At 41.3% G+C, this 22,828-nt stretch overlaps 1 protein-coding gene across 8 annotated transcripts in view; it reads left to right on the plus strand.

The window, feature by feature from the left end:
• HECW1 (HECT, C2 and WW domain containing E3 ubiquitin protein ligase 1) overlaps positions 1 to 22,828 on the plus strand; it is a 308,997-nt gene that overhangs the window by 249,440 nt on the left and 36,729 nt on the right. For all 8 annotated transcript variants that reach the window (XM_068935996.1, XM_068935991.1, XM_068935998.1 and 5 more), the window contains 9 exons: positions 1,849 to 2,034; positions 2,630 to 2,764; positions 9,409 to 9,514; positions 9,709 to 9,805; positions 11,933 to 12,016; positions 13,056 to 13,165; positions 15,411 to 15,531; positions 16,898 to 17,011; positions 20,495 to 20,647. In XM_068935996.1, the coding sequence (XP_068792097.1) occupies positions 1,849 to 2,034; positions 2,630 to 2,764; positions 9,409 to 9,514; positions 9,709 to 9,805; positions 11,933 to 12,016; positions 13,056 to 13,165; positions 15,411 to 15,531; positions 16,898 to 17,011; positions 20,495 to 20,647 (1,106 nt within the window). The remainder of the gene's footprint in view (positions 1 to 1,848; positions 2,035 to 2,629; positions 2,765 to 9,408; positions 9,515 to 9,708; positions 9,806 to 11,932; positions 12,017 to 13,055; positions 13,166 to 15,410; positions 15,532 to 16,897; positions 17,012 to 20,494; positions 20,648 to 22,828) is intronic.

Here is a 22,828-nt window from a genome sequence, read left to right on the forward strand (position 1 = left end):
AGTTGCTTGAGAAAGGAGCAACTGATTCCATAGTGGTGCATGAACAGCTCACAAGAGACTGAGTCTCAGCTTCATTTCTCACTAAAATAGAAAAAGCCAAGAGATGCTTTCAGTTCAAACTTACAAAGTTGTCTCTAACATGGGAGCCAGAATAATCTACTTAGACATCTGTCAAATAGTCATACAGATTCCACTTGTACAGAAATAATTGCCCACATTACTTTTGGCTTAACGTGGTTGTAACATTTTAACCACAAGCTTCTATTAAAATTTAGAACTATTAATTATGCCAATGAAGTTGAGAGTGGAAAATATTATCCAGCAGTTAGAATTAAATGGAAAGGCTCTCATTTTGCAGATATTTTATTTCTATGGAGAGCTAAAACTACACTACATTTTTAGTTTCCCTGGTGCAGCTAAGAGATAGTCAGTCATTGATGAAACAGTAGATCAAAATATAACTTCTGTTATGGAGTAGGCTAGCACATCAGCAGTTTGTGACCATGGAGCTTTTCCGGGTTATAACTTAGGTTATATCTTCAAGGCAGAGATCATATCTCTGTGATTTCACAACATTTACCATATCATAGTTAGGGACCCTGTGCCACAAGGGGTATTCTCTTTTCAGTGCTACTACCAGTATGAATCCTTACGTAATAAAAATAATACTTGTAAACGTTTTATTGCAGTGTAGTGGGTTAGAATGGATTAAAAATACACACAAATTGAGAATTCAGAGTTGTTAGGTCAGATTCTCTGGACAGATATACACAGCGGTGCTAACTTCCCTGGAGACACAAGTGCTTCAGTGACCCTTTATTGCTCCAGAGGACAGAGACTGCATGAAATGCTTTGTGTAGTGTAACCAAAGCTTTAGTGATTAGTTTAATTCTTCGGGCTGACCAGTAGAACCAATGCACTCATTTTCTCTCCAGTTGAAAGCTCAGAAGGGGTACAGATTTTTGTAAAGTTTTATACCCTATCTCAAGGAACATTTCCCCTGAAGTAAAAGGTCCAAAGAGTAGACTGTGGATGAAAAAGTTATTGTCATCACGTGTATTTTGTGGCGCTGTATCACTGCATTCGCTGTGGCAACAAATATAACTCATTTTGGCCCTTATTCTGCAACCAGGTCAGCACAAACTCACTCAGCTCTGCATCAGTGCATGTTCCTGCAAGAGTATAGTTAATGTAAAATACAGTGAACTACCCCAAAAATGGTGTTCATCTTACTCATGAAAACATATCCATCCGGCCTGCTTTGTAGTCGGTGCAGAAAAAGATATGCAATTCCAGGGAACTGTTTATATCTTCCAAAGACATACAATTTTAAGTGTCCATTTCTGTCCTGTGACTATGAAGTAACCCTAAGGTGACAAGCTCAGATGTAGATATCTGCACTGCAGTCCTCCAGAGTTGATGAATCCTATCACAAGCACCTTGATTGGAATTATAGCATGCGTGCATTTTCACAGCTGTCCTTCCATCTTTCTGGAATCATCTAGTTACACAAGCAGTGTTTTGCTTAAACTATGAAAGCAATGCAATAAACACAACTAGCATAGTGAGTGCGTGGTGTCTCAGCTGACTGTCTTTTAGCAGTGCGGTAGGAGGCAGTTTGCAAACTTACTGTGCATTGTGTGGGAGATGTCTGTATTTCTAGAATATATTTCTTACTTCTAGGAGTTCATATAAAGTAGTCTTTGAAATCATTGAAATGAGATGGAAATTGTTCTTGACTTTAATGGGATTTGTTTCAGTTCTTTAGACATATGTCCCGTGAAACAACTAAATATGTTCTTTTGACACTGGAATTAATTTTTCCCACCTCTGTTTTCCGTCTTATAGAGTGCCTACCGAGTCTTCACTAACAGTACCTGCTTGAAGCACATGATTCTGAAGATCCGTAGGGATGCTCGTAATTTTGAGCGTTATCAGCACAACAGAGACCTGGTAAATTTTATCAATATGTTTGCTGATACCCGACTGGAGCTTCCTCGTGGCTGGGAGATCAAAACTGACCAACAGGGCAAGGTAAGAGCGCCAGCCAAGCTGATCACTTGTTTTACACAGCACATCAGGCTACGTGATCACTCAGGGTTCTTTCTTGACTCAACATTGTTGAGGGTTTGGTTTAAACAACATAAGCAGCAAGGAAAGTTGTTTTAAAAGCAGAAAAAAGCTTCAAGAACAAATGTTTCAGATCATAGCGGCGACTCTTCAGCTTTCTGTGGAATATCGCACATGAGCCAGAGCAGTATTGGACTCACAAATAAAAATTTAAACCAGAGTTTAGACCTGTCGTGCCCGCAAAATTTGGCCCAGTGTCTCTGTCTCCATGACACTTTGCTGGTAACTTCTGGAACCATCCCATGGGTTGAAGCAGAGTTCCCTGATAATTTTATGCTCTTCTGTCAACGTTCATCTCATGGTTATTATGTATGAATTTTTGCCTTATGGCTTCAAATATTTCCCACGAGCTGTTCTCGCTTAGTCTGAGAAAGCCCTGGTCTTTGCAGATATCATCCACAGATTGTGCCTAAAGAGGGGATTTCAGGCACCCTGTCAACAGTGGTTTACACATGTTGGCTATTTTCTTGCAAAAAGACATTTTTCTTGTGTGTTACAGTCTTTCTTCGTTGACCACAACAGTCGTGCTACCACTTTCATAGATCCCAGGATCCCACTGCAGAATGGTCGTCTCCCTAATCACCTGACTCACAGGCAGCATCTTCAGCGACTTCGTAGCTACAGTGCTGGAGAGGTAACAGTAATAGTATCATTACAGCTCTTATTGACAGCAGTCTTCTATAGAATTTAAGTCACTTCTTATCTTTGAAGCGTTTAAACACATTGTCTTGTGGATTTTTATCGTCTAAAGGAATTGAGGGGTCTTTTCTTTCTAAAGGGTTTATCTGAGAGCTTGCTGATAATGAAGGTTTATATTATGACCCTTTTCAGAATAAAATAATAAATACTAAAGCTAAATAACTGAAGTGAAATTATGACAAAATAGATTTCAGAGGAAGAATCCATACTTAATATCCTGGCCTTGTTTTAGTAAAGGCAAGCCATTCGTTATTTTTATAGCCTGGTACTTTAGCAGCCTCATATCTTTCTTCGTTCCCCACTGTGACATTGTGCTCTGAAGAGAAATATTCCCTAGCGAGTACAGTAATGCATGCTGAGGTTTGCTCCATAGCCTTCAAATCAGGCTAAACAAGCTTTCCTATATTTCATGGGGATGATTTTCGCCACTGAGCAGCATGGGCAAGATGACAGAAGCATAAATCCAATTGCTGTATTAGGAGCAAAAGTACCAGCAGTCAGATTGTTCATGTAGCAAATTCATACGGGCGAGGATTTGTAAGGGAGGTAGCATTAAAATTTATTGTAGCAGGTTTAGTTTGAAAACTTCCTACTGCCAAAGGTGCTTGAAATCAGGAGCTGGATAGGATGTGAGGTCAGTACTTCAGGGCCAAAGGCAGACCAGGCATAAGCAGCTTGGATGGGTTTTCCCCGTCTTGGGTGAATGCAGTAAAATATTTTCCACAGACAGAAGTATGTTAATGAATCTATTTCCATCACATCTTCCCCCTACTTAGCAACTTCCTTCTGGCAACATCCTGCAGTTTAGTGTTGCTGGTGTGACTGACTGGAGTGACGCGAATGTGAAAGTCAGCCTCATAATGATTCAGATTTGGGCCCCTGTTGCCCAGGGCTTGCTTCACCTGATCAGGGACAGAAATGCTGCTAAGTGACTCAGCAAATCTAACATGAAAAATACACTTTATTTTGGTAGCAGGGCTGGCAAAGAACAATTTGCAACATCATTTACAGGAAAGGGAGTGAAAAGAGTTGAATACTTAAGAGTTATGACTGTCAGGGGAAATTGCAAACTTGTTTGTCAAGTCCACCAGTTTGGCACGATCAGCCTAGGCTCCAGTGCAACAGGGCCTTCTGTGTAGTTAGCCATGAGTGCTGACACCTTCCCCTCGCTGTTCGTGGGGGCCAGGGCCAAGGCTGTAGTGAACGCAGGAACCGGCTCTGAGACCTTGTCTAGCTTCCCTTCAGGGAGCTTCTGCTGCTCCGCTGGAAGGACTCCCATTGATTTCCACAGACTTCAGATCAGTGCTTAAAAGCCCACCATTTTCAAGGGGAATTTAACCTATTGCTGCTCAACCTGTTTATCAAGAGCCATATGTTCCATGCAGTTTCTTCCAAGAGCATTTGGGTGTGCTTCTATCCTATAAATCATGTCTGTAGGAACACACGTAAGGCTTTGTCCTGGCCGTGTGTCAGCTGTCTGCAGTCCAGCTGGTTTCTTTGCTGAGCAGGTGGTGTGGCCTCTGGAATCTGTCTCCAGGACTGAATCTATCACCAGGACTGTATGAAGGACCAAGAAAGACAACCACCAGCTTTGAGCGTTACACGCAGGTGCCACATGAGCGTGAAGAAGAATGAAACAGTGCATCTGTAGTCGTGATTCCTTGTGGGTGCCAGTGAGATCATAGAAAGGAGCCAGGGTGCTGAGAAGCAAAACACCCCCACACATGCCTTGCACACACAGCTGACATCCTACCCAGGTGCCAAAACGACTCACCAGAGCGTTGTGTGGACTTTCCAAGGGCTTTGTGACACTGAGTGATTGGCTGAGGAAATAGCAGATAAAAATCGTAGGCAGATGAGCCCAAACTGGAAAAAAGAAATACCCCAGCTTCACATACTCACTGATGGCTCTGAGCTGAGTCATATGCAGGAGTGATTATGGTTCTAGGAAACTGATCTCAGTACTCAACTGTGGACAAAAAAGCAAAAGAAATATCTGGAATTATTAGAAAATGAATAGAAAGGGCTATTTAAGCTAGGACAGGACAGGCATTACAAGAACTAAATGTTGCAAGTGAAAGCCAAGCCAATTCAACTGAAAAGAAGGCAGTGTTGAAATTCAGTGAGAACAGTTAACCATAGGAACTAATGATTTCCGTGAGCGTTGGGTCTCCATTTCTTCGTACTTTCAGATCAAGAAATCGTGCTTTTCTGGAGGATATATTTTGAGCAAAAGCAGGTTCCGTCTTAGTCACCTACAAGTGCCTGAGCTCCCCTAGTAGAGGTAATGGAGTGGGTGGATTGTGGTGTTCAGCTAAGGAACAATGATCTCTTGCACTCCTTTCTGTGACATCCGTTAATCTACTAAATCCTTTTGGCCATCAAAATGTGGCCTTGATTCCTGCCTAATATAAACTGTGGTGTTGAATAGAATACCCCTGCACCACTAATAAAGAATTCATTTTTCATCTGTCAAATATACTTTTAACTCTCCATCATGAAATTGGATCATATAGATATGCTTTCTCAAATATGGTAGTTTTCTTTATGGCATTTAAAATTCCTTTTCAGTAGAGAATGGAGATAACAGATGCACAGTTTTATAGAAGGCTGTCTATTGCTTCAAAGGACTTTTATTCGAGGCTTACCACAACTATTAACAGGCCAAGCAGAGACTCAAAATACTCTTTTCCCCCTTAATCTGTGTATTGTGGGCTGTGTTTTAAAAAAAACGATTTGTGCAAATAATAGTACTCCACTTCCCTCTTCCAATAAGTAAAGTATCCATTTCATAAATTGTTCTTTAATATTTGTGCTCTTCTCTGTGTTGAATTACTCTCTTAAGTGAAGGACCTCTGTTAAAGCTTTTATGTCCATCTGTGTAGATTCTTGATATTAAATGGTATTACATGTTAATTTGACAAAAAAGCTACAGATGCTTCAGTAGACACTTTCTTTTTCTTCAAGTAAAGGCATCAGTCTTGCAAATAAAAAGTTGTTGATGCTGCTCTTGGTTACCTGATTTTTGAAAAAAAGCTGAGCTAGCTGTACTGGCATCAGTACCTTACAAAAAAAAAGGAAGGGCGGTATGTGCTTCAATACCTTCTGCCACTGCTGTAAACAAAGTAGGGGAGGAGCACTTTCCATTTCCTCTAGGAAAATTTCTTTCTGCAGTGGAAGTCACCATATATGATGACCGTGATTTTAAAGACCAAAAGAAGGAAGAAGTAGCCATCCATAATGAAGAGGCAGGAGAGCCTGGAGAGCATGAAATGCAGAGGTACAGGGATGCAGCAGTATATAATCTCCTTACTGACCAAAACCACGAGCAAGTAGCAAGACTCAGACAGGCAGGAACCTTTCAAATCCAGCAATGATATAAAACCCAGGAAGGATGTTATGCCATTGAAAGGCTATTGGTTTGTACTCGCCACTCTGGTTGCAACATCCGAGGATCAATGGCAAAGCTGTTAAACCCTGTCTATAAATCTGTCAGATTGCCCTGTGCTAGATGAGTTAGGTCACTAAATCATTAGCAGAGTCACTTTTTTTTTCAATTAGAGAATAATGTACTAATTTAAATTAAATAATTCAATTAGAATGTCAGTGCAGACAAGGTGATTGTAATTAAACAGTGAATTGGAGCAATCAATTGTACTATATTAGCTAAAAGATAGGAACGAGGAATATTAGCAAAGTAGAAGTTAATTAGACAGCTAGAAATTTTCTTGTTGTGTTGCCAGAGAAAAATTGTTTAGAGGTATAATTTTGCAAAGACCACAATCCAAACATAGTGTTAGTGATGCCTACTGATGGTAGTGAAGAGAAGTACACCACCAGAGTATGGGTTTTATTCTGCTAAGCTGCACACAGAACTGGATTCTTACGTTCTAGTTGAGCTTAACTTTTAATCCAGAGGAAGGAAGAAGGGAAGGAGAGTGTGAAGGCTTCCTCTCCCTTTATGAGCTGTATCCACATTTGCTTTCAGACTTTCCTGCTTCAGGAGAACGTGTTCAGGCACGTAACTTTGTGGCACTGGAAAGCTAACCAAAAGCAAAAAAATATCGGATTGCGTGAGCAAGGGGGGGATTCTGCCCCAGGCTGGGCTGAAGGACTGTGTGGTTTCCATGTGACAAGGAAACACCAGCTGGTGCTCATTTTTGTGGGAGAGAGGGGTGTAACTCCTCTGTTGCTCTCCCTTTCCACCTTCCTACCTTCTAGGCAGTCTGTCTTTGGTAGAAACAATGGCCCATGGTTTGTCTTTGTCACTCAAGCATGAGTCAGAGTCTGTCCTCAAAAACAGGCTTGCCCATCATCCGCATCCACAGGGGTTGGGGAGACATCCTCACCTGATCACCAGAACTCAGCGGAAGTGGAGGAGCTGAGCACACACTATGCCTTAGCACAATGCCAAGCATACCCACACAACCGGTCAGATGCAGGTGGGCCAGAGCCTGGTCTTCAGCTGCCCACAGGCAGTCCAGAAGAAAACAGCTATTCCCAGAAGGGCTTCATGCCCACTGTGGTAATGGCTTATAGTGTCCCTTTTGCACCTAAGCTTCGTTCTTCTTCCATCGCACAACGTGGATGCTGTAAAGGCTGCATGGTGCCCATCATGGTGGATGATGGGGGTAACAGGATTAGAGCTGCCTAAGCCTGTTCCTGAGCTACAGTTCACAGTGTCAGTACGCGCATGGCAATTTGACAAGGAGACGAAGAGAGAAGAGAGAAGATTTAGCACAGCACAGAAAGGGCTTGTGTCTTACAAAGACTTTGGGACGAGACTTGAAGAGGAAGCCAGTGAGGGTAGAAAGGGTATACCTCAAATCTATTGCTTAACAGGGTTAAGCAACACGAGACAAGGAGTATTTGAGAGGGAAGACGGCTAGTTTCACAGCCAAGGTTTTCATTGCACCTATGCAGCTTTTGACCAAAATGTAGGAGTTGTTAAAATTGCACCAGTCCCTATGGCATTCGTTGCTGCTGCAGTTAGTACATTGTATATGACCTCCTTGAAAGTTCGGTCATAAACTGCCAGTTTTTAAAGGCACGAAGGGTTGGGCCAAGATTAGCACATCAGTCTATTAAATACTGCAGGCTTGACTCTGTTCTCCCTGACGCTGGCATAAGTCTCTTAGAGTCAGCACATGCATACCAACATTAAATGGGTGCAAGGGAAATCATAATTGCATGATGGTGCAAAAAGTTCACCGAGCACTTTCAGAGCAGTTTTGTGTTTTCAATTACAGTGTTTTTAATTAGAATCGTTAGAATTTTTCATTGTTTCACCTGTGTATTCACTAGTATCAAGTGCATTGACCGGTATCTTGTTACATATAAACATTTTATACTTTACGTGTTCCAAAGGCAACATGCCAGTCACATTTAGCTTCTCGGTTTTCATTTCTGTCCAGTTGGAAGACCTGGCATTTGGCTGTAGCACTGAAAATGGATTGGCACTATTTGCTTGGATGCCAAGCTGAGCATTTAAAATATTGGAGTATGGACAATTTCTTCCTGAAGTGGTTGCCAAGTACTACAGTTTGTTCAGTGAGAAAGAAGCAGACTTCACCCCAGTAGAATGGCAATTGGAGTTTGTACACATCTTGTCCTGATACAGAGTTTACTTGCACTGATTTTATATCAGCGCACCTCTATTGGCTTCACTGTGGCCATTATCTTTAAGGAACCTATATATGAGAGAAGTGAGTTCCCCTAAGCTTGCGTAAGTCCGCATACAGCTACCCAGCAAGTGATGACTTACTGAAGATAGGTTGCCAGACCTCGTTATATGTCTTTAATTATCCTCCTGTCTAAACATTTTCCTAACGTTTAATATATCTCCCTTCCTGATGTGATTCCCTTGACTAGATAGTGTTTAGGACAGTGGCATTCTTTAAATTAAGTTCTTCAGTTAAGTAGTAGTCATAAATTTCCTTCTTACTGCTCTTTTTATCATCTCTTAAGATCATGTTCTTTTTTCAGTGTATACACTTCAACTATTTCTAATAAATGCAAGTTAGGCAACCCCCCCCCCCCCGCCTTTGGGATAATATAGACCTTTTCTTTCCTGTCATCTACGCAGGTATATCTTTCCCATGTCATTCTAATACTAAATTTCCCTTCAGCAATGTTGAGTGAACATGTTGCAGGTCTTTGTTTTTTTTTTTTTTCACATTAATATTACTATAAAATCCTTGAAGTAAACGGAGTCAAGCTGGAACAAGATATTTTATATTACAGAAATTTTACTTCATTGAACCAGAGAATTCAATCACCATAAGCCCTGTAGTAACCTGCATTTACTTCTGGATTCTGTTGCCTTCACAGCAGTATAGAAGAGGTGTAATAGCTATGGATAATTGCATCCCTCCATTTGGAAGCACAGCATTAGCTGTCTTTTTTAAGCTGGCTGAAGCATAAAGCTATAATTTCGTGCAAGCTTTCTGTCCTTCAGTCAGTCAGCCTCATGGACCATTCTGAAAGTCACAGGAGTATAGATCAGAAACCTTTTTTACTGACTAATGCACTGCTGATGGTCCAGCTTTGTCATTCTTCTCCTTACCTCCCCTGTTGTAGGCCTCCGAAGTCTCACGGAACAGAGGGGTTACTCTCCTGGCCAGACCAGGCAATAGTCTTGTAACAGCTATTCGAAACCAGCACCACCATGAGACATTACCTTTGGGTAAGTCAGCTTTGTATTTTATTTTTGAAGCAGTGCTCACAAAGATGCTTTCTAAGACTCACATCCAGTGCTTCATGTTGCCCTGTGCTTCGCTAGCGATGCTGTCAGTGTACCCCAGCATAGTCATCATGAAGTCCAGAGGGGCCCCTCGATGGTAAAGAAAGCCTCTGTGTTTTTTTTTTTTCCTTTTCCAGCTTACAATGACAAGATTGTTGCGTTTCTACGCCAACCCAACATTTTTGAGATGCTGCAGGAGCGTCAACCCAGCTTGGCCAGAAACCATGCGCTCAGGTACTCCTTCTTCCAAACTGCTGAAACCAAGTTCTGAGAATGACTTTTCTAGTGGAAAAAACAAATTCTAGTTGCTGTAATAAAAAGGATGAACTCAGGCCCCAGATAAAACTGTCACCATTAAAGAGCAGGTATGGACCACCAGAACCTATGTAGTTATTACACTTGTTTTCTATGGACACCCAAGAAGTAAGAAGAATCCAAGTAACTATGGGCAAATAATGACAAATCTAATATCCACTCTAAATATTGCTGAATAGCAGAACCTCCATGGATAACCAGGCTTCACCTGTAATTATCACTTTGCTTTTCAGAAGATAGGGCTAAAATTGTAGCTCAGTGGAATTCAACAGCAAAACTGCCAGTTACTTCAGTGGAACCAGGATTTTACTTCATGACTGGATTTACAGCTATGCCATGAGCATAGTCACCCTTGATTTTGTAAAGAGATAGGAATATTATGAAGTAGGTTTTGCTCGTCTTCACTCTTCCTCACTGATGACTTAATAACAGTCCTTTCCAAAATAATCAAATTATATCTTCACCTCTCTAACGGTTTTTAACCTAGTAGGTTAAAGGAAAAAAAAGAAAAAACATGCAACCAAAATCCAGTGCAATTTTGAATGCATTGCAATTCCGAAGGTTAAATTAATTTTTGGGGCCTAGAAACTGAACTGGTGTTAGTCAGTCTCAGTTAGCAGTGCCAGTGTGTACCAGCTAAGACTTTGACCCAAGCATTTAGTATGTGCTGTGCAGTAAAAAGTACAGCTGCGGGTTGTGGGGCAGGGCGGGAGAGGAGCTAAAGGAGGGAAGGAGAAGAACCTTCAAGTTTCTCTGGTGTATTTTCTGCTGATAGCCCTCCTGGCTCGTCATTTACCCATGAGGGCCAGACAAAGAGTTCTTTGGGTGTAAGGATTAGACTTGCTTCCTGGGGGAATGAATACATGCAAATAAAATTAGGGAGAGAGAACGAAAAATGCTTCCAGTATTCAAGATTTCTGTAACTGAGAATTTTTTATCTTCACCATCAAATTATTCCAGACTATTTTTTTTTTTAACAGCTGTAATTTGAATTCTCATTCCTCAGAGAACAGATGATGCTTTTATCTCCTTTGGAGCAGAGAACAAAATTGACTAGTGATAGGGACTAGACAGCTTAGCCAGTGCGTAATGAGATTTGTAACAGGATATTGAGCCCCTCACCTCCAGGTCATTGCTTTGATTATAGCTTAGGTCAGGAGTGATCCAAAGCTACCATCTGATGCCTGTTCAGCAGCCTTTTTGAAGTGGGCTTGTTGGTCTTACGCAAACTCCTAGGAAAAGAATGTCCATCTTTTACCAGGGCTTGATTCTGCAAAGCATTGTAGCCCCACCCAGCAAGGTCCTAAAGCACATGCTTGACTTGAGGTAGAAACTTCTGACTTGATATTAGAGTAAATATTTTTGGATACTCTCTTGTTTGAAACGCACAATGATAGACTGGAGTGTAGCTCCGTATCTTGCGTGGTCCTACCTGCTGGTAGAATCCTATCCTATGCTTCCCACTCTTGTTACCATTCATTATATGACAAAGTATATAATTTTGTGCATTTGTTATATAACCTCTCTGTGACCTATTGATATCAAGTATTTGTTAGAGTTATCATTTGCCAACTAGGACTGACAGAGATAAAGAAAGCGATATTATGTGAAGCTATTAAAGAGAAGTGGTGTGTGAGTTGTAGCCTTAACTGAGGGAAAGTCTGTTTGTCCATAACATAAGCTATAGTGCTACACATGAGCTCTGAGGACTAGGAATCCTTCTGTTTTTCCCACTACATGTGTTTTCTAAACTATGATATAAATCTCTTGCTTTAGGGTCAGGAAATGGAGTGATATAAATATCTATTTATAGTACAGTATAATATCTATTTATAAATATCTTTTTTACAAGTTTCTTTAATGAGATTAGAGAATTAATCGGGGCAGTTAGGATATTTGCCATTTTTGTAAGGTGGGAAAGGGGACCTGGCAAAATACTAAAGGATAACAACTTTATCCGTAGTTCATGCCTTGGTAATGGCGTGTTTTCTTCTTCTTTTTTTTTTTTCCTTTCTCCTCTTGTCAATAATATAATTTATGTTTCAGGGAGAAGATCCATTACATTCGGACAGAGGGTACACATGGGCTTGAAAAGTTGTCCTGTGATGCAGATTTAGTAATTCTCTTAAGGTAATCAATTTGACCAGAAGCTTAATATCGTTACCTATGGTGCCAAACAATCTGGCTGACTCTTTCTCAATAGAATTGAAAAGATTTTCTTAAATCTTCCAGGTCATTTGTAATTAGAATAGGATTTCATTGTTACTGATAGCCACGCAAAATAATTCCACCAAAGTACGTCAGTCAAATCTTACTTTCTGGAAGGTAGCCTCCAGTGGTGCAGTGAACTCCATCACCAGACAGCAACTTGATCAGTATAGCTGTTACTATCAAGTACCAGATGAAGAAGGATCAGATCAAAGTGTTTCCTTTTAACAGAAACATTCTTGTTTCCTATTTTCAAAAAAGAGGAAAAAATCTTTTCTTTCTCTATGCAAGTAAAGAACATAACTGTTCGTGAAACTGCTAGTTCTACCACTGCTGCATTGCCCATACAAGCTGGGCCATGTCACAGTGATGAAACCCTGAAGTACAGTACAGTAAGTGCTTTTGGAGTAATGTAGATAAGGCTTTAACATTATTGGGACTAGAGGTACTTGGTCATTGGGCCATAGCTGCTTCTTTTAACACAGATAAGGACTTTTTTGTTGCCTTGGGCTTACATAGAAAACATTCAGTGCAGCACTATCTAATGCAAGAACTTTGCAACTTATTTCCACCACTTTCATATGAATTGTCAAACTGCTGTGCAAGTGCCTATATGAAAATATATGACAAAAAAAACAAGCTGAAAGACAGATGTGTGACTCCTTTTTACTCATTTCCAACATGCTGAAGTTGTCTCTGTTTACCACATGTTCTCAGGTCTTAACTCTCTATCAGCAAACTGAGGCACTGCCTTAGCATGAATCGTCTAACACAATTCACTTTGTTCTTCTTTGTTGCTGGTGACCATGCCTGATTTAGGAAATTTGTGGGTTTTGTTAATCCATGAATTCAGAGATCTACCCAAACTTATCACTACAGCAGGCTTGCATCAAACGGCATTTGTATATTCCTTCATGTGATGAATGTGAACCAAACCTCTCTCTATCATTTTTCCGCACAGCCTTTTTGAAGAGGATATTATGTCCTACATACCACTGCAGGCTGCCTTCCATCCTGGTTACAGTTTCTCTCCTCGCTGTTCACCCTGCTCATCACCTCAAAATTCTCCAGGTAGGGGGGAGGGGAAGATAATATAAAATTTGGCATTTGTGGTATTATTCCACCTAATAATTACAAGAGGACAAATTGAGAGCCAACGTAAATTATCACTCTGCTGATTTCAGTGCCAACTCTGAATCTGACCCAAACTGTTTTGTGCTAGATCAGTTGCCATTGTTGTCATATGTTTGTTGAAATGTTAAAATCGCTGGACGACAGAGATTCAGATTCAGGAATTGTCCTTACAGAGGAAAGTTTTGTCCTGCTTTTCAAATAGTCGTGAAGGATTAGGATAAGAGGAAGATGGTGTTCTTCAGACATAACTCACTGACATGGAAACCTGTTAATGGGTACTGACATTAGGTGACAGGAACAAAGAGCAACTTCCAGAGCACAGGTATATCATACTACTTTCAGTAAAGTTAACTCCTATAAAATACTCCAATGAAGTTAACTCTCCTACACGCTGTGTTCTAAAGACTTTACTTCTTCCCAAAACTCATCTATTTTAAGATCTGAGGGAATCATCTTGATATCTAGTCTGACCTCCTGTGTTGAGCCCATTAACTTAGGCTTGACAGGAAACCTATTTTCCAAAAAGACGTGCTGTCTGAGAAGGTTATTTCCAGCTGTGATATGTCTCTGTAGTTATTGTTTATGCTATAGAAATTGGAGGAGAAAATGCCTCCCTTTTGCCAAGATACATAACCCCTCCTGCAGCCTCACTGCATGACTGTGTCCAGTGGCCATTTTGAGAGAATGGGTAGAAACGCGATCTTAAGAATTCCATTTTTGGCTGAGCTTTTTAAAAGTCCATTTAAATTATCTGGTTTTGAACAAAGTTTATGGGCAAGAGATGTCCCGATCTCAAAGGTGGCTTAGAAAATTGGGGAGGTTTTTTGTTTTGATTTTTTTTGATGTGCAGAAGTTAAAAAACTGAACCCTTGTCCACTGGACAGCAGCGTTTTGTGAGAAAGTCCTATAGTTGCTACTGAGTTTGAACGCCATTGTAAATACACTCACCTCCTCTACAGCAGGATAGGTCAGAAATAAGTCTCCTGCAAGACCAAAATTGAAGTATTTGACCAGGGTGTGAGTTAGGAGGGTGCTAAAAGAACTGCAGGAGCTTTTACCTCTTGTGAAAAGATGAGAAGGACAAATACTAATTTCAGACATACTATCTGGTTCTTTATTTCTGCTGCTGGTTACACGGCCAATGAGAACCATTTTCTTACGTCATGGGGAAAAATATCCAACAGAAGAAAAAAGGTGTCACAGGGGATTCTCTTTGCACAGCATGTAAATACACCTTTCTGTTTTACTGGCAGAGACGATTAATAATGTCCTTCCCTCCTGGCAACCAAGACTGTGCTCCCACTACATGTGATTTTTCTTTTTCTTTTTTTTTTTTGCCTTCCTATGGAGGATTTTCTGCCAGATTTCTTATAAAAGAGCTTGTTTTTATTGTCTTCTCTAATAAGATAGGGAAAAGGGATTTCATGGATCCATTCTTTGACCCTTTATGGCATGACACTTGTTTATACAAAAGGATTAATCAGCTACCTTGAGAATGCAGACTTCAAAACAAAACAGGTCCCAAATTGCTGAAAATCTGCTGTATGTGTGAATCGTAATAGGAAAATGTAGCATTTCTTCCTGACAGAAGTCCTTCTCAAAGCCACAAAGGGTTTTTGTGTTGATGGCTGGAAGTGTTTAACATAGAGTCAGATTAACTCTGGGAAACCCGATTCCCAGCTTGGCTATGGCGCTGGCCTCAAGATAGAAGCATTGCTTTGAGCTCCAGAGGTTTAATCCTGTCAAGTAATGAGATCTCCTATACAATACAGAGGAGAGAGATCTCTTAAAAGTGCAAAAGGGAGAGAAAACTGAATAGCAGTGACCATCACCGGGAGTTATGCACATCAGTCTTTCTCATGCCTTTCTGATCCCTGAATTTCCATTCAAATCAATCATAGTTGAAGGCTCAAGCAGCGGAAGGGCACGCATAAAGCCAGCTTAACCATGCCATTAGTAAGCAGATATAGCCCCTGGAAGTCATCGGAATCACTGAATTATAGGAACAACTCCAATAATGTCAGGTAGAACATAAAATAATTTGTGCACAAAAATCCTTTGTATGCCTGTAGAAAGTTCCTGTTACATTTGATAGCCAGTAGCGTGTGGAAACAACAGCTGCATGATTTGGAATGATGGAAAGCCCCCTTACACTTTAGGAAGCTGTTCTTTTTTCCACCAGGACTACAGCGAGCTAGTGCAAGGGCACCCTCTCCATACAGGAGGGACTTCGAAGCCAAGCTACGTAATTTCTATCGAAAACTTGAAGCCAAAGGATATGGGCAAGGTCCAGGTAAAATTAAGTGAGTACTATGACAAGTCTTTCAAATAGTCTAATACGGCATAACTTGGTCTTTTATCATTGCCCATGAATCACTGATAGGAAGTGGGAAACACACCGGAGAGTGCAGTTCATAAATGAATCATCAGGAAGAGATAAGACCTTAGTATATCCTGCAAAAGAGTGGCCTGCATGAGGCTTCCTGTTTAACAGAGATGTTGCTATTCCTACCTATAATTTCCTAGTGGGAAAATAATCCATTTAGAAAAATCTCCATGGTAATGAACTAGACATTACTACCAGCCACATCATTGTAATGATGAAGTAACTCCAAATTCTCAGAATCTACCTATCAGTGTAATTCAGGACCACAGTCTGACTCTACGGATTTTAGCTTGTCCATACGGGTTTGACTTTCAGTAGCTCTTTGTGTTGGTAGCCCTCCTGGATAACTACCAACTTCTGCCTCTGTTCATGTGTTCTGGGGATCTGTCTCTGAGGCAGTGTTTTGAGTTTGCTTTCCAGACAGCCTGGTAGTTGGCTTGTGACTCTGTACCTACTTGTGCTTGTGCTAGTTATCCTCATTGGCTAAAGGACTGTATGTTTCTAAGGTATTTCTTGGGCATCTGGTTGAATGTATGCATCAGACTGGCTTCCTACCAAATCACATCTGTTGTGGGGGAAAAAAAAAGCCTGAAACTAGGCAATTTATTCCAGGCAAACGTCATCAGCAAAATATTCCTACAGAGCTGGGGAGTCCTAGCCATTGGTTGTCCCTTTTCAGAGTCCTGCTAAGTGGATCCAAGGTAGACATAAAGTACATTCCAAAAGGTCTGTCTTAAAATGTCCATGACATATGAACAACCAGAATTTCTTGCACAGGTAGTGTTTAAATGCACTATTCATTAAGTTGTTTTAGAGGCTGGCAGGGGAGTGAGAGATGTGTTATGTAAACAGAGGCTGATACTCCCTTTGCTTACCCTGCTACAGAAGCAGTAATTCCATGGACATTCACTGGATTAAATCCAGGGAGGGTTTGGGGCCAATCCCAGGTCAGTGTCACTTCATACACGCTGGAGACTCAGCCCCCTCTACAGAGCTGATTTCTATATATAGCGGGTGTTTCAGAGAGCCTTTTAGCAGTACAGCTACCCTTTGAACCTAATCACAGCGTTGTGAAGAAATTCACCTGCGAGGCATATAGAGAAGCAGAATGAAGCAACTCGCTGAAAACCCTTAATGATCAGCTAGCTTTTGCACCAGTGGACACAAATTTATGAACTTCTCTGAGAATGAATCTTTCTCTTCACCAGCTCTTGTTTACCTTCAATTTCACCTACTCATACAATACTCTATCCTTAGATCTCTATTTCTGCCTCCCTTTGCAGGTTAATTATACGACGAGATCACTTGCTCGAAGGCACCTTCAACCAGGTAATGGCCTATTCACGCAAGGAGCTCCAGCGGAACAAACTCTACGTCACATTTGTTGGAGAGGAAGGGTAGGGAGCTGCTAACTATTATCGGTTGTGAAGTAGCTGTTACGTTACAAAACCTGGCAAGGACTGGTCAGAACTGAGCCTCTCTTGTTATGTGTTGTTTCTTTGTTTTAGTTTTTGTTTTACCTCTGAGTAAGTGATCCATCTCAATTAGCTCAAACGTCTGTTAAAAATCCAAATAGCAAAAATGCTTCATGTTCCTACAGCACCTTCCATCTAGATGCCTCAAAGTGACCCTTTAAGTGGTTAAATCTGATGTCATCCTGGTTCCCTAGATATTTTTATTGGACGAAGGGTGAAACCAAACTACAGACCCGTGATACACGGAGTTATACACGGAGTCATTCTCAGGACTAAAATTAGAGCCAGGCCTTTATCCATTTTATTACTATACCTCTTTAAAATTGATCTTTTTTGCATGCCATCTGATGATCATTTGTTATCCATATGTGGACTTCTTGTTTCTGGCTGAAGTGGGAAGCATGAATGCTGTTAAAAAATCAGTCCTTGCAGTTTAATTCACCCAACTGGAAGCTGAAAGCAATAGAAGTCTCTCAGAGAGGCCTTTTCTCAGGAGACTTTCTGCTGATCTTGCAAACCCAAGAGCCATTCATATATGTCTAAGTTAGCCACTGACCTATTGTTTTTATAGCTAAACAACCTTTCAAAGTCATCCTTTGCTCACCTCAAGAGCTATATTGTAATTGAGGCTTAATCCATGTGCTTTTATAATGGAAAGACCATTCTGCTTATTTCCAGTGTTTCATGTGACAAAGCCTTGAAATCCTCTTTCAATAGCTTTGTATTTAAAGCTTCTTAAAAAAAAAAAAACAGGGATAGGATTTTGGAGTGGTGAAATAGTTTCAGTTCCAAAGGTACTAGAGCAGTAAAACTCTGGGTCAGCTGTCAGAGGGCCCAGCAGCCACTGACACTGTCAGCTCTAAAGTAGCATGTCAAGGGAAGAGCTTCTGCAGAGCTGAGGAGACATGTTAGGCGCAGTGAAAAATAAAAGTCATCATTCTCAATGAGAGTTGCTCCCAGTGACGTAAGTAAAAGGGGATTTCTTAACTCTACTTTTTATACTCCATGGATTCAATATCATCTAATAAAGGTGGTCTTTTACAACTAGTTTTGCCACTAGCTCACAGGTAAGGCGTAAACATGCAGTGTAGCTCAGTTTGTGTTTTGGAGTGGCGTTCTAGTATGCTAACACTAGCCAAAGTCCCGTTGTTTTCCCCGCATCTCTAATAGCTTTTGCTATGCGTGTTACAGTATCCTCAGGAGAAGTTACAAACCAGTGTGATTTGCAATTTCATTCATTCTTCACTGATTCATTTACATCTGAAGACACATTCCTCCAGGGTTTCTGCTGTTTCATGATAGTACAGATTCTGCTGGAGGGACTTCAAGATAGCAATTCCCTATTGAAAAGAAGAGACAGTGCTCTGTGGCCACATGATGCTGAATGGCCACAGCTTCCACCATGCTTCAAAGCCAAAATGAACTATGAAGGGTTTATTGTGTTGCCTAGAAATTTAATATCTAGTCTCTCCTTGGCGGTTTTTGAATACAGACAAGTGGTGTTTGTACTTCTTTACTCTAGCCATCGTGAGTCTTATCCTAGCATGTTAATGTCCATTGAGCTAACTTTGTTACATGTTTTACAATAGTGGTTCCAATGGGTTTATTACCATCTTCTTTTGCTACTGTGGCTTTAGCCTCACCACATGCTTCTAGGGTTAAAGCTGCTAAAAGAACCAAATCTCCAAATGTACACCAGAAAAAGATGTACCACCCTGCCCTTTATCTTCTTTCTAGTTGCACAAATGAATTGTTCGGCTGCTGGCGATTACGCTTCCATAACTTTACGCAGCGCGTTCTGATCCAGCTGTAGAGTTTTCCACTTACTTTGTATTTGTAAAATAGAAGTAGTGCCTGCCTCAGAAACTGTTTGGCACATGTGATATATGGCTACAAATCATTCATTCCTATTGCTACATAGAGATTTATATTAAATTGAAAAACTTACCTACCATTATTATAGGATGATCTGTTTTTAATAAATCCATCACGATTGGGATTAATGTATTCATGAGCTTTTTTGATTTTTTTTTAAGTTGAGACAATTGGAAACAGCTTGATTTAAAAGTTGAGATTTAAAAAAGAAAGGAAAAGAAGGTGACTCTCTACAGAGTAAAATCATGCAAACGAGCAGCAAAGCACAACTTAAGGTATACCACACATATTTAAAACGATCAAAAGACTAGAAGAGTTTGGCTGGAACAAATGAGTTCATCTGAAAAGGCATAGTTCTGATGGGACTTGGTCTTGCTAAGCATTAAGCTGTAGATAATACACTGTAAGAAAGTATTCTTGGGGCTAGACTGTATCTTTGGTTACATCTCAGCGCAGGAGAAAAAGAGGCATTTCTACTCCTCTATCTGGGTTGTCCAGTCTGTGAAGCCAGGTGTTGATATGCAGTTCAAACCCACTCACTGAAAAGCAAAAAGTGGGAAGAGCTTTCGCCCTCAGATTAGCATCCAGCTAAGGCAAGGCTGAGCTTTGTACCTCCACTTTCACAGAATCACAGAACGGTTGAGTTTGTATGGGACTTGATCATCTTGTCCAACCCTCCTGCTCAAGCAGGATCACCTAGAGCAGGTTGCCCAGGACTCTGTCCAGACAGCTTTTGGATATCTCCAAGGATCGAAACCCCACAAGCTCTCTAGGCAGCCTGTTTCAGTGCTCTGTCACCCTCACAGGAAAAAAGTTTTCTCTTATGTTCAGACTTTCCTGTCTGAACAGGACCAGGACCTTCCTGTGGACCTTCCTGTGTTTCAGTTTGTGCCTGTTGCCTCCCATCCGATCACTGGGCACCACGGAAATAAAGAGTCTCCATCTCCCTCTTGTACTGGGGAGCCCAGAATTGGACCCAGCAGTCCAGATATGGCTTCACTAGGGCTAAGTAGAGGGGAAGGGTCACCTCCCTTGACCCGCTGGCAATGCTCTGCCTAATGCAATCCGGGATACCACTGGCCTTCTTTGCCACAAAGGCACATTGCTGGCCCATGGTATTGTCCACCAAGACCCCAGGTCCTTCTCTGGAGAACTGCTTTCCAGCAGGTCAGCCCCCAGCCTGTACTGGTGCAGGGGGGTTATTCCTCCTCAGGTGCAGGATGCTGCACTTCCCTTTATTGAACACCACGAGGTTCCTCTCTGCCCACCTCCCCAGCCTGTCAAGTCCCTCTGAATGGCAGCACAGCCCTCTGAGGTATCAGCCACTCCTCCCAGTTTTTATCATCAGCAAACTTGCTGAGGGTGCACTCGGTCCCATCAACCAGGTCCAAATTTTGTGAGAGGAGATATAACATGTTTGAAATGCCTGACTGCACAGGAGTGGGTGTTAGACAGCAGCCAATGTAGGCAAAAATCAGCGAATTCACTTAAATAGGAGTTGGACTCATTTTATATCCTGTTCCTTTCCAGGTTGGACTACAGTGGCCCGTCCCGAGAATTCTTCTTCCTACTCTCTCAGGAGCTCTTCAATCCCTATTATGGGCTGTTTGAGTATTCCGCCAATGACACTTACACTGTACAGATCAGCCCCATGTCTGCCTTTGTTGAAAATCACCTGGAATGGTAAGGACATTTTAGGCAGAACGGTGCAATCCTTTCACAGTCAGACAGAAATGGAGATGCAAAGCACAAAGGCTGTCAGTTTAGACTAGACTACATGTAAATATTATTGCTGCTGTTGGGAAGAAATGAGAAGCAGACTGGGAGAAGGAAGAGAGGGAGTAAGTGTAAATACAACAGCAGGCTCTGAAAAAGGGGTGATCAGGTACAATTATTAAAATGTCCTGTTCTCAGTACTTTGAATGTAATGTTTGTATGCCTCTCTGTGTACGTGAAAAGAATGGGGAGAAGATCTATACTTAATCCAGGCCTCCTCTCCTTGGTCTCTTTTGAAGAATAACATGTGTAATCTTTCTATACCTCAAGCAGCATTGTGCTTGGAAACTGCAGTGCCCACCAAGAACTAAGCTGCCTTTCTATACCTACTATAAGCCTTAAAAAGGAAGTGGTGAATGCACTCTTTCTTTTCTCCTTCTGACAGTGTCTCTACTTCTGTGTGGCAAGGCCGGTAGAGATATCAGGCTCTTCAGTTTACTGTGTATGTGTGGAAACAGACAAATTGCTGATCTCTGCTTTTATCAAAAATTCCGAGAGCGCACTGTGAGCTCTTTATTTTTCTCTCTCCCTCCAGATCTCTCTGTCTTTGGGAGTTGTTTTCCCTTTGACAGTTTAAGATGTGGTTCAGTGAACCGTGGGCTGCCAGCCCTGGGCTTCGTTTGATCCCTTGTGGGATTTCATTGTGTCAGAGAAACACTGACACATGGGTTTCCTATGGTGTTTTTCTTTGTCTAACCAATCTCACTGGCACCCCTCAGAGATCCTTTTTTTTTAAAATGGAAGGCAGTTTAGGCCCCTTCTGAATTGCAAATAGCGCATGTACATCTGTTCTTGTAAACCATTCCCCTTTTGCTTTGACTTACACTGGGCAGAAGATCAAGAACAACTAAATGGTTATGAGCACCATCACCTCTCATATAAGGTCACAGTGGAAGAACAAGGTGTTGCTCGAAACTAGCAGTGGTCTCTGAACTATTTTTTATATTATCGCTCCCAGCAGTGGAGCACCATGTTGACAGTGATGCTTGCATTAGACTGTTTCTAGGCTGACATTAGCAGGAAGAGAGTGCCTCAGATCTTACAGCTCTTCTGTCTCCCACTGCGGTCCATTGGTTAAGCATTAGGCAATGGCTGTCCCAGTTTCCAATAGGAAGTTTGGCTTGTCCTTCGTTTCACTTCACAGGCAGGATTGATAGACTCCTGGTTTTGGAGGCTGTGTTTGTGAAGATGCTTTTTGGTTCCAGGCCACAGGACCACTCAGGGAGGTGCAAACCTAAGATCATTTAGCCCACACTGTGAGCTAACTGGACATAGGCCTGCTTCTTGAGGAGGTGTTGCCATGTTAACCCAGCAGTGTTTGAAACAGGCCCTGCCTCTTCTCCGTTATAAATACTGTCTTTCTGAACAGAGTTCAGCTGCAGTCTTCTCGTCAAAAGTGATAAACTCTGCTGCAAGAAGCGTATACTTTGTACTGTCTCCTTGCTTTGTCCTTCTCTTCACTGAGAGATTTCAGCTGGGAAGAGGCAGATTTTAAAGGTATCCTGGGCATATAAAAAGGCAGAAAGACAACTAATAGTTTTTTCTATAGCAGTTAGCACTTAACTCAGAAATCAGCGGCACTTAGACACTTTGAATAATATTCCTCCAGATATATGTATCTATACTGGCCTTTCTTGTTTTCACAATGTTATTTGGCATTTGGGCATTTTGGGCCTTGTTTGTTTGTTTGTTTGTTTGTTTTAAGAACAGAAAGATGAAGTCCTTTGGTTTGCAGAGTTAAATAAAGGCTGCGAACACAGAAGTTTGTACATAAAGCAGTGTAAATAGGGCAAGATTGCAGAACCCAAGGGAAAGATAAGCCATCCAGTAAGTGCTAAGTACTACTTCTTGAACGTGTTATGGAAATTACTGACTGAGACCAGCAGTTTATAACTGGTCTGATGGATAGGTTTCACAATTGGCTTTTAGATATCTAGACATGCCAAATGTTTTTTCGTCCTATATGTGTTGACCGATCACAGCTATACCTGCGTAACCCTAGAGAACTTTATTCAGAAGTCTATGCAGTCAGCTAAGATAGAATTGGACCAAGGTTTTTAAAACTCAAGGAATATGATTCTTCTAGTG

This window comes from Struthio camelus, chromosome 2 (assembly GCF_040807025.1).
Source record: "Struthio camelus isolate bStrCam1 chromosome 2, bStrCam1.hap1, whole genome shotgun sequence".
Lineage (NCBI taxonomy): Eukaryota > Metazoa > Chordata > Aves > Struthioniformes > Struthionidae > Struthio > Struthio camelus.